This window comes from Lissotriton vulgaris, chromosome 10, assembly GCF_964263255.1.
Source record: "Lissotriton vulgaris chromosome 10, aLisVul1.2, whole genome shotgun sequence".
Lineage (NCBI taxonomy): Eukaryota > Metazoa > Chordata > Amphibia > Caudata > Salamandridae > Lissotriton > Lissotriton vulgaris.
In genome coordinates this window covers 613,454,398-613,470,148 of record NC_141698.1, presented here as the reverse complement: position 1 = coordinate 613,470,148, position 15,751 = coordinate 613,454,398, and the positions used below count along the sequence as shown (strand labels likewise).

The 15,751-nt window shown below is 42.7% G+C and overlaps 1 protein-coding gene across 2 annotated transcripts in view; it reads right to left on the bottom strand.

Moving 5' to 3' along the window:
• LOC147688594 (sodium channel protein type 5 subunit alpha-like) overlaps positions 1 to 15,751 on the bottom strand; it is a 1,046,042-nt gene that overhangs the window by 579,457 nt on the left and 450,834 nt on the right. For both annotated transcript variants that reach the window (XM_086941454.1, XM_086941453.1), the window contains exons 10-11: positions 4,185 to 4,382; positions 397 to 579 (exon numbers count right to left, since the gene is read on the bottom strand). In XM_086941454.1, coding sequence (XP_086797580.1) covers positions 397 to 579; positions 4,185 to 4,382 — 381 coding nt within the window. The remainder of the gene's footprint in view (positions 1 to 396; positions 580 to 4,184; positions 4,383 to 15,751) is intronic.

Sequence of the window (15,751 nt, the reverse complement as noted above, 5' to 3'; positions counted from 1 at the left end):
TCTAACTGCAAACAGTCTGCCAGAGACACCTTAAAAGAGAGTGAAGACTGGACATAGCACATAATGCCTTTACTTGTTCTTCTTCCACTCTCAAGTCAGGGAGTTCTTCAATAGCATATTTAACTTAAACCCCACAAAAGGCCAATTAATTAAAAAATGATTTTGAGGACTCAACAGTTAAGTTTCTTTTTAGCAGGAGAACTTCTTGGGTTCAGGTGCCTACATGTTGAGAATCCTAAAAATTCTACAAGGCCAATGATTGTTTTTAGAAAACTCTCTTTTAAAAAGGCACACTGTATGGTAGTTGTTCTTCCAGGATGAATCCTTCCCTTAGGCAATCTCTGCAAATGGTACAGTTTGCAATAGATAAGGCATATTCAGCAATAACATCTTTACCATTTTTCTGAGACTCTCCTCAGATCCAGATTTTGGGAATCTGTGTTCTTCACTATATTCGTCCATTTCTGAGGATTTCTTTTTCCTCCTCCTGTTCCTTCTCTCTTTGGCACTTTTGGAGCTCAGAGGAGACACTTCTCTGGAGCTGTGTGACAGGGTGTCTTCGCCTCTAGCAGCTAATGCCTAAAGAAAGGAAATTAAGAGCAATCAAAATCAGACTTGCTGTTTTATTAATGTGGTGCTTCAAGAAGATCTCAGTGGCATGATAAGATGGCAAATTAATTGTCATTATGTAATGTATGTGACCAAAAATGTAAAACAGGTATATGAATACCTTCTAGGTAATTTGGACCGTGAACACCATGAAAATTACTTTGGATTGCTTCAATGGTGTGAAGGTTAGCTTCCCCTCCTCATTTTCATAGCACAATATATTGCCCTATTCGCAGTGATATTTGTGCATATACACTGCAGCCTTCACTTATGAGTGAAAATACACTTTACTGATTCACAAAATGCGATTTTGCCCTTGTATCTCACTTGGGCAAACGTCCTAGTGATGAGGTAACTAACTTATTACTTAATCTGTCACTTGGTGCACACGTGTCTTTTGGATTAATTTAACACCTCTGTGGTCATAGCACATACACATTTGTCTCCTTCCTAACTTTTAAGTCTCATTTCCAAACCAAAATCTCTCACTGCCTCACATCAATTTGAAACTGGATGGCAATCTACTCTTATGCTTATTTTCTCTCTAAGGCTGAATTAATATACCCCCATGCTAAATCTGAACCCATATATCTTCCAAATTTTGCACTATACCCCCCAAAACTCTCACCCTTAAACCTTCAGTCAGAAACCTCGGTGTACTATTCAATCCCACCATACACTGAAATGCTTGATCACATCTACACTTATTGCTGCCAAACCACGAGAATTACATTTTGTCAAAATCTGTCCCCACACCCCTTGCATGTTGTTAAAACACTACTCTCTGCACCAGTTCTAATCAAGTTAGCTTATTGCCTCTTGATCAGAGGTCTTCAATCTGTGGGGCATGACCCCCAGGGGGGCAGTGGAGTCCTTGAAAGGGGATCGCGTATTCCCCAGCTTCACTTGTGCCTGCAGTCCAAAATGTTTGCTTTCGTTTTGGAAAAAGACAGCCGTCCTGGGATGGCTAAATCGTATTCAGCTGAAGTTTTATCAATTGAGTTTCTAGCACTGTGAAAAGGGTTCGTGCCAGGGTGCCTGCTTGCCTGAATGAAATGCAGATGTGCCTATCAGTTAATCTGCAAGGGTAAAGGGAGCTTGGCAGCTGGTTGTGGCTTTCGGTGATCAAATCACTCCAAGATTTGTGATGACAAAGATTTGTTTTTTTTAGTGGTACTGCAAAGAGTTATTGACTGGGCTGTGAAGTGCTTGCTTTTCATTTTAACTGCATTTACACAACCCTTAGTATCCCTAAAGAGGTGTTTGAATGGACAGTTATGTAAAAATAAATAGCATTATATACGCTCTGGTATTACTAAAATCTACATTTTGGAAGCACTATTTTATTGTAAAACTATTTGCACGTTTTGCAACACCTTATAGTACACTGTGTGTAATGCAAGTATAAAATAGTGACTTACATATTCACTGTACTTTCTGTCATAGGCTGTAATCTTGTAGCACTAAAAATACATGTCACTATTCTCCACTGCATCAATCAGGATTTAATTCTATGACTCTCTGGTTACACTTAGTCCTCTGTAGTGCATTAACTAATAGAGGTTTCATAATGTACTACAGTGCATTTCTCACTGAGTAACAACGTTAACAAGTTATTTTTCATTACGCTGCCCATTATTTTATATGTAGATAACTGATAGTGAAAGACCTAAAAAACGTACAGAATATTTTTGGGCTTATTTATGAGAGGCTTGCATCACCAGAGCATCACTTTTTTTGACGCTCCGGCGGCACAAGCGTCTCCACCATACCTATGAGGCAGTGCAAAGTCACCCTTGTGGCTTTGCATGGCCTCATAGATATGGAGTAAGACATAGCAGTGCAAGTCACTTTGTTGCCTTACTCGGCATCAAGGATGTGTTCTATGGGTTTTGCGCGGGGTTCCCATGGATTTTGATGCGGTCCCATATTTATAAAATCAAGTAAACCTGGGGCAGCTCCAAAAACGGACACCTCCCCAGCAGAGGCACAACGAGGAGAAATGTTTTAATTTCTCTTAATTCGTTCATCTTTCCATGTGTGGTGCATTCTGCAGCTTGCATAGAAAGAGCAGCAATGTGTGCGCCAACACAAGAGAAAAGGACAGGAATGCACCGTATTTAATAAATATGGGGCATTCCAATCCTTTCACATTGGCATAGGGCAGCGCAGCAAGAAGACTTGCAGCCCTGATCCACGCCAATTCCTCATAATTGAGGCCCTTTGTTTTTACCTACACATTTGACTACACCCCCATGATCACTGACCTTTGGTTTGCTAAACACTGTTTAATATTATTTCCCCACCGTAAAAATGATTTGCTGTGGGAATGTGGGGCGTTTATGGTTGTCGATAGTTGTCGATGATGAGGTCTACCAGGTTGTAGAAATATTAGTCAGAAGGGGGTCCTTACGCCTAAAAGAGTTTGACAAGGGGGTCTCTGCATCAAAAAGTTTGAATACCTCTGCTCTAGGTGGCTTTCCGCAATGCCACCACATAATGATGGGAAACGTTCTAAACTTCCCTATAACTATAACCTTCACATGTATATACATACCACCCTTATGCCCAAATCACCTATCAGCAAGAAACAGAGTCTAAACAAACTACTAATTTTGCTATTTAAATCTATAAACAATCAATTTCCAGGCTTTTTATCACAGATGCTGAGCAAATATGGCTTGTCACATACCTTCTATGATTAAACAAAATATCTTTGCCTCTTCTAAACCCCATGTGCTGCCTTTTGAATTATGCTGCAACTCCTCTTTTACTACGTTCACTCCTGCCTTAAACTCACCTAAACTAAGATTGGAAGGTATCCGCAACAAACCCTTGCCCATTCTCAATGCTTTATTACTCCATAGCAACTCCGAATCACAAAACCAAAATATTACAACTGACTACAACAAATCAAAGTATTGCCCATGGCAATCGAAATCACAGTCTGTTTTCCAGTTCTACATTTATAACACAGGACGCCCTAATTCTTCACCATGTTTTTATCACTTTCAATCAATGTATTTTAAGATTGACTGCAACTGCAACCAGGTCATTATCTTTATCTACATATCTTTATAGGCAAGTGCAGAATTCCATATTAAAAGTCATTTTATTGAATACTTTGTAAAATGCAAACATTGATTGTGTTACAGTTTTACAATCTAAACTTCCACTTAATTAAAATGTATTCTTAAATTCTACCCATGTACGTTTCCTTTCTCAGTAGCCAATTCATCCCAGTGGATTTTTACCCCAGGAATGGGGCAGTAAAATTTCACATTGCGAGTAATGGTAAAAAGCTTTTCATTGGCCCATGTCACCACTGATGCTTGCTCCTGCAAAAAAGACATGATCCAGAGATGTGTGCCATGCCATTTAACACGATGGCCAGATATGACCTCAGTAGCTTTATGTTCGGTAGGACCAAAATTGAACTGAAGTATTGTCTTCATTAAATGCGCCTTCAATCTTCTATTAGTGCAATGTCCCCCATTAAAGCACATCTTATGCTATACAGTATTTGCAACGCTAAACCAACCGACTGTTCTCTAGGAATAGTCTTACATACAAACCTCCTGTTCTTTCTTTAACTGTTCCATTGTTTCTTGAAACATCTTCTCCTTGGCTTCTGCTTCTGAGATGGTGGCTTGGTTTTGCTCTTCATAGGACATAGCCACCACAGCAAGGATTAGGTTCACCAAGTAAAAAGATCCAAGAAAGATGACGATGACAAAAAAGATCATGTAGGTCTTCCCTGCTGCTCTAATTGTCTGAAAGAAACAGCACAGTCAGCATAGGAGTCTTCTTGTCAGTAAGATGAATATAAACTATCTCACACGATTATTACATTTTGATAATTCCAGAAGTAAGCTTTCCTAACTGGAAAGAATAGTCTGTTCAGCCAGGGCTCAATCTCTGATATAGTATTTGAGCACTTAACCAGTTATCATGCATCTGGCATAATTTGTTAGTCAAAGTGCCCACTCGTGTCGATCCATACATGCAATAATCAATTTATTTAACGTTTCTTGTGTATCAGTAAATATCACCTCACAGGTACTTCTGTTGTGTCAGAAATGCCCAATGGGAGGGTCTAAAGGAAGCCTCTCAAGTGGGGTCATGTTATGTGTGGCCATGTGATAGTTAGTTTACTCCACACTTTTTAACCACCTCAAGAGTCCCAGTATGGCCCTTATGTGTACGTTGCAGCCCATGGAACTGAGGGTACAGATATCTGAGACAGAGGTAAGAGGAGCATCAGAAATCGTCTTATGTTGTACTAACTATTATTACCTCTTGTCAATAATTGGGTAGCACTTGAGACCTTTTGTGGTTGATCATTTAAAATTCTTTTTTGTAGAAGCTCATGATGAGGCCGTGCTAATGGGTGCCTATGCGCTGTTTGTAGATAAGGAGGCACAAATGTACCTGCATGAAGTTTTGTGTTGTTTCTAGACATCTTCTTTGCTCCCCAAGATTTTCACCGCCTGCCTCAAGCATACTCATGTGTGTTGGCACAGGTGTAGAGTTACTCCACGCAGAAGTTCAGCTTTTTCAGAGGAAAGCTTCGAGCAGTACAAGCTTCGAATATCGTTATTTGAGAACAGATGTGTAAGAAACATCATTAGCCCCAAGAACTATAAAGCATGTTCCAGGTTTTCTGGAATGGGATAGTTCTTAACTAAATTTTCAAGTGGTTTTTAATCAAAACTGAATAAAGATGTTTTGACTTTGACTAAATTTCGAACAACTAAGAGATGACTGGTTTGAGTTCCATTGTACCATAGGATTTCCAGGAATTCATTTCGGTTGAGGGGGCAGCACTGTTTTGATTCCTCAATTACTAGTAGTTGCATAAATTAAATTGTTATTTATTTATTTGTTTGACACACAAATGTTAATGAATCCCGGCGCTGGGATTTGCTGAAAGCAATCAGGCAAAATAAATTGAAGACTGAAAAGCCACTTTCCAACCGTTTCCTAAACATTAGGTGATTGGTCACTGTTGGATGAGGAAAGGGAAGTTATTTCTTGATTTTATGAGCATGGAGAGAAAAGGAACAGTACGACGTATTGAGTTTAGTAAAATTCAAAAAGACAAGCAAACTTCTACTTGGTTGATAGAAGTAAACCAGGTTGCTGATGGATTCAAGCCATTGTTGATATTATAGGGCTTTATGGAAGAAGCAAACAACCTTGAAAATATTGCCCATTGTGCTGAGTAATCAATGAAGATAATGATGAAACACAGAAACCGTATGAGTTGGTCAAACAGGAAGCAAGCAACAGCATTGTATACCGGTTGTAAACATTGATCTGTAAAACTAGGAAATCCTAAATACAGGGCATTGCCAACATAGTTGAGTCAAAACCCAAGCATTGGCTGAATGAGCCAAAAACAAGCCTCTGCAGGGAGCACAGCAGGTATCTTTTTGATCACATGCTTGAAAATCGTTCAAGATTGGATTACCATCACGATACTTGTGTTGATGCAGTGTGGTAACTATTCTTGCTGTGTCTTCTTTTCCCATGGTGTGGGTTAAATTAGTTGGCATTTATGTAGGTCGCGTGTGAAGTAACTGGGTGAGTGTTTATTCTGCTCTTCATGCTCATGCGTGTCGATTGGATAACATTCAAATGTATTTCCTCAGGATTTAGAATCGGATTTTTGATTGGATGAGTACTGGAATTCAGAGAGTAAGTTGCTCTGTGAGTTATTTTCTGTAATATGCATAAAATTATGATTTTTTTAAATTTATATATTTTAGCTGGTGTTTGCTACTGGCAATATACTGCGTCAGGCCTGGAAGACTATGCATGGAAGAGGCGCATAGGCGGGCGTGAAATGGTGTTGGCTATAGACAGTATGCTCCTTCAGGCATGGAAGACTGTTGTCTGTCTACAAAGAATACATAAGACATCCAGAGGGGGTGTGTACATTGTGTAAACCTTTTGGCATTTTACTCCTTCAAGAATGGAAAACTGTTGTCTGTGACTAGAGTATGTACAGGACATTCTGAGTAGCTGTGACACATCATGGTTAGGTGTATGACATCCTTTGTAGGTACACTTATAGTGTCTCTTAGCACCCTTCGCTCGTCTGTTGAATGCTTATTTTCAAACTTTATTCAGCATCAATGCCATGAGTTATCAACACAATAGAAACGAAAATAGTTTAATCAAACGGTTACAGGAGCACAACCAGAACAAAATGGGTGAATCTGAAACTCCAGCAACGCAGAGAAGGAATTCTCTCAAATATACAAGTTTTATCATCAAGAAGACAATGCTTTAAATTTACCTGAGAAGTTTCAGAACCTTACTGGGACATTTTTTTAAAATTCGCGTTAAAAGAATACATTTTCAAGCAATCCAAAGATTTACATAGGCAACATCTTATAAATTCATACAATACATTAAAAAATAATACAAAATAAGATAGCAAAGAATGTAAGTCGCTGGATGGTAAGGGGGCATTTCAATTCATTAAAGCAAAACATTTCATTGATCACCTCATTGGAATAGGCAGTCAATGTATGTTATGAATACAATCAAAAGTGCACTATGCATTCCCTTGCAGATGTGCAAGAAGCAATGTCACTGAGCTCCTATCTGTCAACAACATTCTGTATTATGTTAAGCATACTCAAGTTCCTAGAGGCCTAGGAAGAGGGCAAAAAGAAGTAAAATTCTAAGTGCTTTATTATCAAATTGTTCTAAGATCAGGGGCAGGGAGACTAGGTGCGCAGAAGACTATCCGGAATCAGGGTGCTCACTCATTCTACAAAAACCTCTTAACCCCTTGGCCGTGGGGCTGATTCCCCAGCTGTGCTGGGGGGCGGAGGGGCCGCACAGCGCCCCGGTTCTCATGACGAGGTCAGCTCGTCATGAGCCACGGTGCTCATGTGCTCATGACGAGCTGAGCTCATCACGGCCACACCAGTTTCCTTAGAACGCTCAGCACAGCAGGGGAATTAGCCCAACGTGTGAGCGTTCTAACGGCCATGACGAGCTCAGCTCGTCATGAGCACATGAGCACCGTGACTCATGACGAGCTGACCTCGTCATGAGCATGGGAGGGGTTAACGGATCCCCTAAGAATACTAAGGGTGATATCCATTCAGGTGTAAATCAGTATGTAGATACATTTTAGATTATGACAATTCCTTCTATACAAGCTCTTGGCAAACACTTAAGCTGCAGATGTTAAGAGTGCGTTGTCATGGTTTTCCGTCTTATGAACCAAACCTTTCCCAGAAATCTTGCTACTACACAAGCATGCAGTGGGCTGGGTTGCGATCTTAAAATTCTTAGAGCTTCAGCATATCTCTGGATGCCCATCTGAGAACAAAGTGGTTTGATCCAGGACAGTCTCTGGCAGGTATAGTCAGGGCAAGCAAACAAATGAGCTACAGCTTCTTTCAAGGTATTGCAGGCTGGACATAATAGCACTGGCGAGGAAGAGGTAGACCATCTGGTAGTCTAAACAGGATGTATAGTTTCCAGTCTATAAGGTCAGTGATGAAGTCCAGAGAGGATTCGAACACGCTAAAGATCTTAAATGTAGCAATTTTATTGGACAACATGCCCCTATTTATGTTATTGGCATCATTCAGAGCTATCCAAGACCGGTGTAGTTCTTAGAATTTTTCATTAGAAGGGAAGAAGACAGTTGAGTAAAGTTCCACAGATAATGTAAGCCCAAAGAACTCAACAGTTCTTAATGTTATTGAGTCACTCTGTTTTGTGCAACCTATCCAGCTCTGTAAACTTTTGCAGATTATCAGTATAGAGGGCTAGTTCTGGTGTAGTTCTCAGTCACCTCCAAAACAAGACAGGGCAAATTCTTGCTTTGTCTGAGATTGAAGTCCTCCCCCTATCTAGTTTAAGCAAGTGCTAACAGGAAGCATAACTAGGTTTCTCAGGAGCATATTTCCAGTTTTGGGCATATTCACTAAGTTGTAAAAACCCCAGAGCTCTGCCCCCTAGAAGGCAGCTCCCACTGCCTTTGCATAATACAGCTGGAAAGCTAGAACAATAGGCTTGCGGAATGATGCACAATGTTCTTTCAATATGGCACCCACAATTTGTTTGTGTTTAAGTGAAGCTTTTTCAATGTGTTTTCCATTACCGCTTGGAAGACAGCCTCCTAGGTAGTTAAAAGCATCTACTTTCTCAAGCGCGCTTCCCCCCCAGGAACATCTTTCCTCTAAATGACTTATGCTGGGTGATAGTCATGTCATTGGTTTTAGCAGTGTTTACTACCAGTCCTTGCGAGGAACAGAGTTCTTCAAATTGGCTTAAACAGACACTGTAGTCTACTCAGGGTCTGAGACACTAATTAAGTGGCATCAGCAAAAAGTAGAGTATGTATTCTCATTGTGGCCATAGATGGAGTGTAGTTAGGACATGCTGACAAAAAATTGACCTGCCTTGTTTAGATATAATGAAAGCAAGGTCGGAGTCAGCACACAACCCTGTTGAACGCCCTTCCTGATCAGATGGGGTCTGTAAGTGGCCCTGATCACCCCGCCTTACACTGGCATAATTATCTTTGCGTAGACAGACAAGAATATAAAGAATATTTGTAGGCATCCCCATGTCCCTTAACACCTGAAACAGCTTTTGATGGGGTACTAAATCGACGGCAGATTTTAGATCGACATAGGCCACATATAAATGTCCCCTCTGTTTAAAAACGTCTTACAGTACAGTGTCAGGAAATGAAAGGCCTGGTCTATGGTGCTGTTTTCTTTCCTAAATCATGCTTGCAACGTGGAGAGTATGTTATCTTCGATCCAGTCATGTATTTTCTCCAATAGCACCAGACAAACCACCTTTTGAATCATGTCTATTAGACTTATAAGTCTATATTTTATGGACAGGTTTCTGTCTTCCTTTGTGTAGTTGGCTCACCCTCAGCTCCTTTCCAGGAGTTCATGATGGGTGCGCCCCTGGCAATGAGATTGGACAATGCTAAATATATGTTTAGGCCGATTTGCCTTGTCACTGACATGAATATCTCCTGGGATGCCATTGGGTCCGGGTGCTTTACCACGTAAGATGGCATCTAGGGCAATTTCTATAGTCACTTAAATCGGTATACACCTGTTACAACGCATTTGTTACAACGCACTACTGTTACAACGCGACTTTTACAACGCATACCATTACAACGCATTGCCCTGGGGGGCGCTCTAGGATAGGGAATAAGTATAATTTACTATCCAACACCTTCCCTAGGGTCCACGGGGACTGGAGTTAGAATAGTAAATTATACTTACCACTATCCAGCACCTCAAAGCGCTATGCGTTGTAATGGTATGCGTTGTAATGGTCGCGTTGTAACGGTAGGTAGTTGTAATGGTATGCGTTGTAACATGGTACATCCCTTAAATCGAATGTCAGTTCGTCGAGTGAGGATCCTATTCCGTTAAGGCAAGGCAGCTAGGGTCTTGGGAATTATCAGAGTATAATGCCTTAAAATGATTACACCAGGCAAGTGTGGTGAAGTGATTTGCTGGTTGCGCCATAGCCCCTCTGCCCCCATGCCATCAGGGCCTAAAACCTGCAGGGATCTTTGTCAGTACATGATTTAATTATGGCATGCCATTTCTTCTCATCACAATCCCTCTTTGCTTTCTGGTGTACTTGTTTATACGCCTTCCTTGTCTCTTTTATCTGTCCCAGGATTTTGTATCTAATAGTTAGCACTAACTGCCTTCTCGCCTGTCTGCACTCCTTATTAAACCAATTGTTGTTTTTGTTGTTCTTGAAACGTTTACCAAGGGCTTGGGAGGTGGGGACTGAGAAATGGAATGCTAAGCGATTGAAGAAGCGTGAATGAATACATGTGGCTTTTTTGATATTTACATTTTTTGTCAGCAATGCATTGCGATTAAAGATGGTGCTTGTAAGATCTGAAGCAATGATAGACAGAATGTCACATGTGCTGCTATGTGGTGCCACTTAAGTGTGCGATTGTTGTTGGTTAGCTGAATGTCCCTGTTTAAAGTTCGTGAGATGGGAACCATAGGCATTTTTACACAAAATGGAAACTCCTGAGGCGGAAGCCGGGAGAACGCTGAAAACTCTCTTTTAAAACTATCACCATTGTATTTTGTGTCACTTTACTAAAATTGTACTTTTAAAAGCGCACTCACCCGGCAAACTGTCATAGCGGGCTAGAGACACGCTGAAACAGCGACTCCTTCGCTGCAACGAGCAAACCCCTGAAAAACAATTTCCCGCCGCCATTTACGGCGAGGAAGCAAGGCCACGCCTACCTGAGGCCACGCCCACCCCCCTCAGCATATATACGCGATCAGAAGCGTGTAACTGACAGAACCTGGAAACTCCTGAGGCGGAAGCCGGGAGAACGCTGAAAACTTTCTTTTAAAACTATCACCATTGTATTTTGTGTCACTTTACTAAAATTGTACTTTTAAAAGCGCACTCACCCGGCAAACTGTCATAGCGGGCTAGAGACACGCTGAAACAGCGACTCCTTCGCTGCAACGAGCAAACCCCTGAAAAACAATTTCCCGCCGCCATTTACGGCGAGGAAGCAAGGCCACGCCTACCTGAGGCCACGCCCATCCCCCTCCTTAACCCCTTAAAACAATGTGCAATTACCGGACGCACAGCGGACGGGCGCAGCGGGCGCGCCAAAGGCAAGCCCGTCTGGGCCCGTCCGGACCCGGATGGCCCTTGGCCCCGTTACTCTGCCAGGTGACCCTCAGGAGCGAGTGACGTATACAGCTGACACATTACGAGCCCTACGTCCAAAAACCACCCTGACCTGCTACCACACGGTTACGGAAGGTAAGGTCTTTTCGACCTGTCCATACTGCAATCCGGTCCCCCCCCCTAAAAACACTACACCGGCTTTGAAAGCCGGACTTCTCAATTGCCGCTCCCTTCCGAAACACGCCACCGAAATAAACCTCCTAATCCATGATCAGGATTACGACCTAATGTTCCTAACAGAGACATGGCTCTCTGATTGCACCGATCCGGATGTCGTCACAGCTCTCCCCACAGGCTATCTCTGCCAAACGTTAAACAGACCTAAAGGGAGGGGAGGTGGGATAGCCATAATCCACAGGCAACGATACGTCTGTAGGATGACGAACGCTGACATTGAGGATTGTGAGTGCGGCCAGTTTTCCATCCAAATCACTCCAGCCCTCACTGTAGCGGGGCTTCTGACCTATCGTCCCCCTGGGGCCCCAGGCAATTTCTCCAATTCTTTAGTTGAAGCCATTTCCCAACTAGCCTCCGCCACCTCCAACTTCCTGCTACTAGGTGATCTTAATCTCCACTTCCTTGACCCAACGGATCGTGTGGCCGTGGACATTAGACATGACCTTACAGCTTTAGAGGTATGTCTGGTGAACAACGAGCCCACCCACGAGAAGGGCCATCTATTGGATCCCATCTTTACCAATATTCCAACGATGATCACCGACCCTCCGGTGACCCTTCCATGGACTGACCATTTCCTGGTCCCCTTTTTCTGGGAAACTCCCATGTCTAATCACTCTATTCCTAAAACCCAGGTTACTGATCGCCAATGGCATAAATTGTCATCTGATATTTGGGCCCGTTCTCTTACCGATTCCACTCCCGAGCTTTCCTCGGACCCAAATGTGGCCGATAAACAATTCAGTGACTGGATTACGTCGTCTCTTGACACTCTGCTTCCAAAAATCACTACCCTTAAACAACCTAAAAAGATATCCCCTGCTCCGTGGTACACTCCAGAGCTTAAAGCCTTACGGCAAGAATGTAAAAAGACCGAACGCTCATGGAGACGTGATAAAACAGGAGCGAACAAAAATATCTACTCCATCTCTCTTCTCAATTATAAAACAGCTATCCGGAATACCAAAAGCGTGTTTTTCCAGGAGAGAATAGAGAGAGCAGGTGGCTCCGGGAAGGAAGCATTTGCTATCCTGAAAGAACTCTCAAAACCACCAGAACAAGATCGTGGACCCCCCTCTGACCCTAAAGCTGATCAAGAGAAATGCCAACAACTGGCTAACTTTTTCCAGGACAAAATCCGATTAATCCTGGATTCAATTCCTCCCCTGTGCCCGAGGGAAGAAACCGTTTCTCCATATCCGACTTCTCCCACCGGCCTATCCACATGGGGCCAGGTCACTCCAGATGAAGTGCGGACGACGCTTAACTCTATGAAGAGTGGTTCCCCCAGAGATCCTGCTCCTCTTCGGATTCTTAAAGAGGTAGCCCCTTTTATCATCCCTGCCCTTACTCAGTTGATTAATACGTCACTTCAACAGGGAGTTGTGCCCCAGAGTTGGAAGAAGGCGGTGGTAAAGGCCTTATTGAAGAAACCCACTCTGGACCCCGAAAACCTGGCGAATTATCGGCCCATTTCCTTACTCCCAGGAGTAAGTAAAATTGCGGAAAAACTCATCAACAAGAAACTTTCGCAATATCTAGAGGCTAACAACAAACTGAAAAACTCCCAGACGGGCTTCCGACCAGGACAGGGCACGGACATCGCCCTCCTGGCGGCGGTAGAGGAAGCCAGAACGCTGCTAGATGGTGGAGGATCAGTGGCAGTGATCCTCCTCGACCTGAGTGCAGCGTTCGACACTGTTGACCACCAGCTCCTCATCAAAAGGCTGGCAAGAGTTGGTCTAGAAGGCACAGCCATATCCTGGCTCTCATCCTTCTTGACACAACGATCTTATCAGATCTGGGAGAAGAACGCCCGCTCCTCCGAAATGCCCCTCCAATGTGGTGTGCCTCAGGGCTCCTCCCTGAGCCCTACATTATTTAACATCTATATGTCCACATTGGAGGAGGTCATCACCCCTTTCGGAGTGAGTGTCATCAGCTATGCTGATGACACACAATTAGTGGTGTCATTGTCCCATCCTAAACAACAGAAAGCCGATCTTCTTAACTGCCTCACGCAGGTCCATCACTGGATGAACATATCAATGCTAAAATTAAACGGGGCAAAAACCGAGGTCCTTGTACTCGGCCCAAAAGGAACCTCACTTCCTCTAGACATGTGGCCAACATGTCTAGGTCCTCCCCCAGACCCAAAGACAGAGGTGAAAAGTCTTGGTGTCTGGATCGACTCGGAACTATCATTCGCCCCACAAGCAAAAAAGGTCGTAGGGACCTGTTTCGGTCTGCTAAAATCCCTGAGGAAAGTCCTGCCCCTTCTTCCTCCGAAATCGCAAAAACTATTAGTCCAGGGTCTTATTATATCAAGACTGGACTATAGTAATGCGATCTATTTGGGTGCACCGGAAGCAACATTGAATAAACTGCAGAGGATCCAGAATACTGCTGCCCGGATCATTACCAACACCCCGGCCAGATCATCGGCCAAGCCTGCCCTCAAACTCCTGCATTGGCTCCCCATAAGGGAGAGAATTAAATTTAAAGCCCTGTGTCTGGTGCACAAAACCCTGAACAACCAAGGCCCTCCAATTCTCCGAAATTTCATTACCCCTTATATAGCCACAAGATCCCTTCGCTCTAATGCAGAAAATCTTATCAATGCCCCAAGGTTTAGGAAAGCACGGTCAGGAGGAAGACGGTTCTCGGTCCATGCGGCCCGTCTTTGGAACTCCCTCCCGCGGGATCTTCGTCTGGATCCCCAATACCTCCGTTTTAGGAAACGATTAAAGACACATCTTTTCCCCTAGCCCCGATGTTCTTCTCGTAAACTCAGCCTCAGTCCTCAGTTTCATGTCTTTTAGGTTCCTCAGCGCTGGGATACTTCCGGGTGACTACGCGCTTTATAAAAATAAATAATAATAATAATAATAATAATAATAATAATAATAATATAAAAAGACAGAGCGGGTTATGGTCACTCTCAATCTTTGACTTGACTGCCATATCCTCCACTTTGTAGCAGAGTCTGATGTCAATCAGTATGTAGTCAATACAACTCCCATGATTAGGTATGTTACAAGTAAAAGCCCCTCTGTTGTCTGATTTTGTTCTGTTATTGCAGCCCTGAGTCCATATTTTAATGACAAAGCCTCTTGTTGCAATGCTCCTTGGGTCCACTTTTTTTGGGGGGTAGGTCTAGTTGAGGTATACCCAAGCATTCCTCTTCCTCGGAAGATATTTCAATGTCATTGCAATCCAAGGGTTCAAACGTAGTGGTAAAGTCCCCCGCCAGCTGGCGTGAGTTTTTCATCTTCTCCTAATGCCTCTTTAGTATGTGGAGCATTTCTTATGTTTTACCGCCCTTTATCTGACTAGTGTAAACACTATAAATATCGACATTAAGACCCCCATTTGACCTAACTCAGACTTTTAGATTCTTTAAATATTTTTATGAATAATTTTGGCCTTTCTACCAATTTTAATAAATCAATTTTTATCGTAGCAGGCCCCACCCAAAAATACTAAAACCTGCAGTCTCATTGCACAGGGCCAGGCCTTATCTAGGGTGGGAGCCTTCTCCTACCTGGGGCTTCACCTGAACTCGGGCCTTAGCTGGACACCTTTAGCATAGAAAAATGGGAGAACTTTGCAAAGATCAATTTCTGGAGTGCATGACTTTGCTAGACGTAGTGGTAATAAACCACCGACCTTGTGTTAAAAATATATAAGGCCATTTATATTCCAATGACCACTTTTGGCTGCGAAATTTGGGGTTATGCCAAATCGATCAAATTCAAGTGGTTGAAAATACCTTTTTGAGTAATCTTTAGGCTGTAGGTCCAGGCACCTCTGCTGAGATCATCCACAAGGAACTGGGAATGTTCTTCATTTCTGAGCTTATTCGTGTATGCCTACTTCTTCTGTGGTGCTCTGTCTGGTCAAAGGAGGATTTACTTTTAAATAGACAAATCCTAGATGCTGCTAGATAAAGCTGACCCTATACTATGGATCTCGTATATAAGGAAAATGTTTACAGAATTGGGCCACCTAGACCTCTTCCATGATCCCATGGGCATTACTAAAAAGAATTTTATCTGGGATCACAGATAAAATTCTCCCTTTCTGTGATCAGAGGGTGATCACAGAAAGGGGGAATTCAACTAAACAGTTGTTTCATGGTTATGTTGCATGGAGTCTTATCTCCTATTGAATATATGTCTAATCATCACGGCGTCGCTTAACACATATGAGA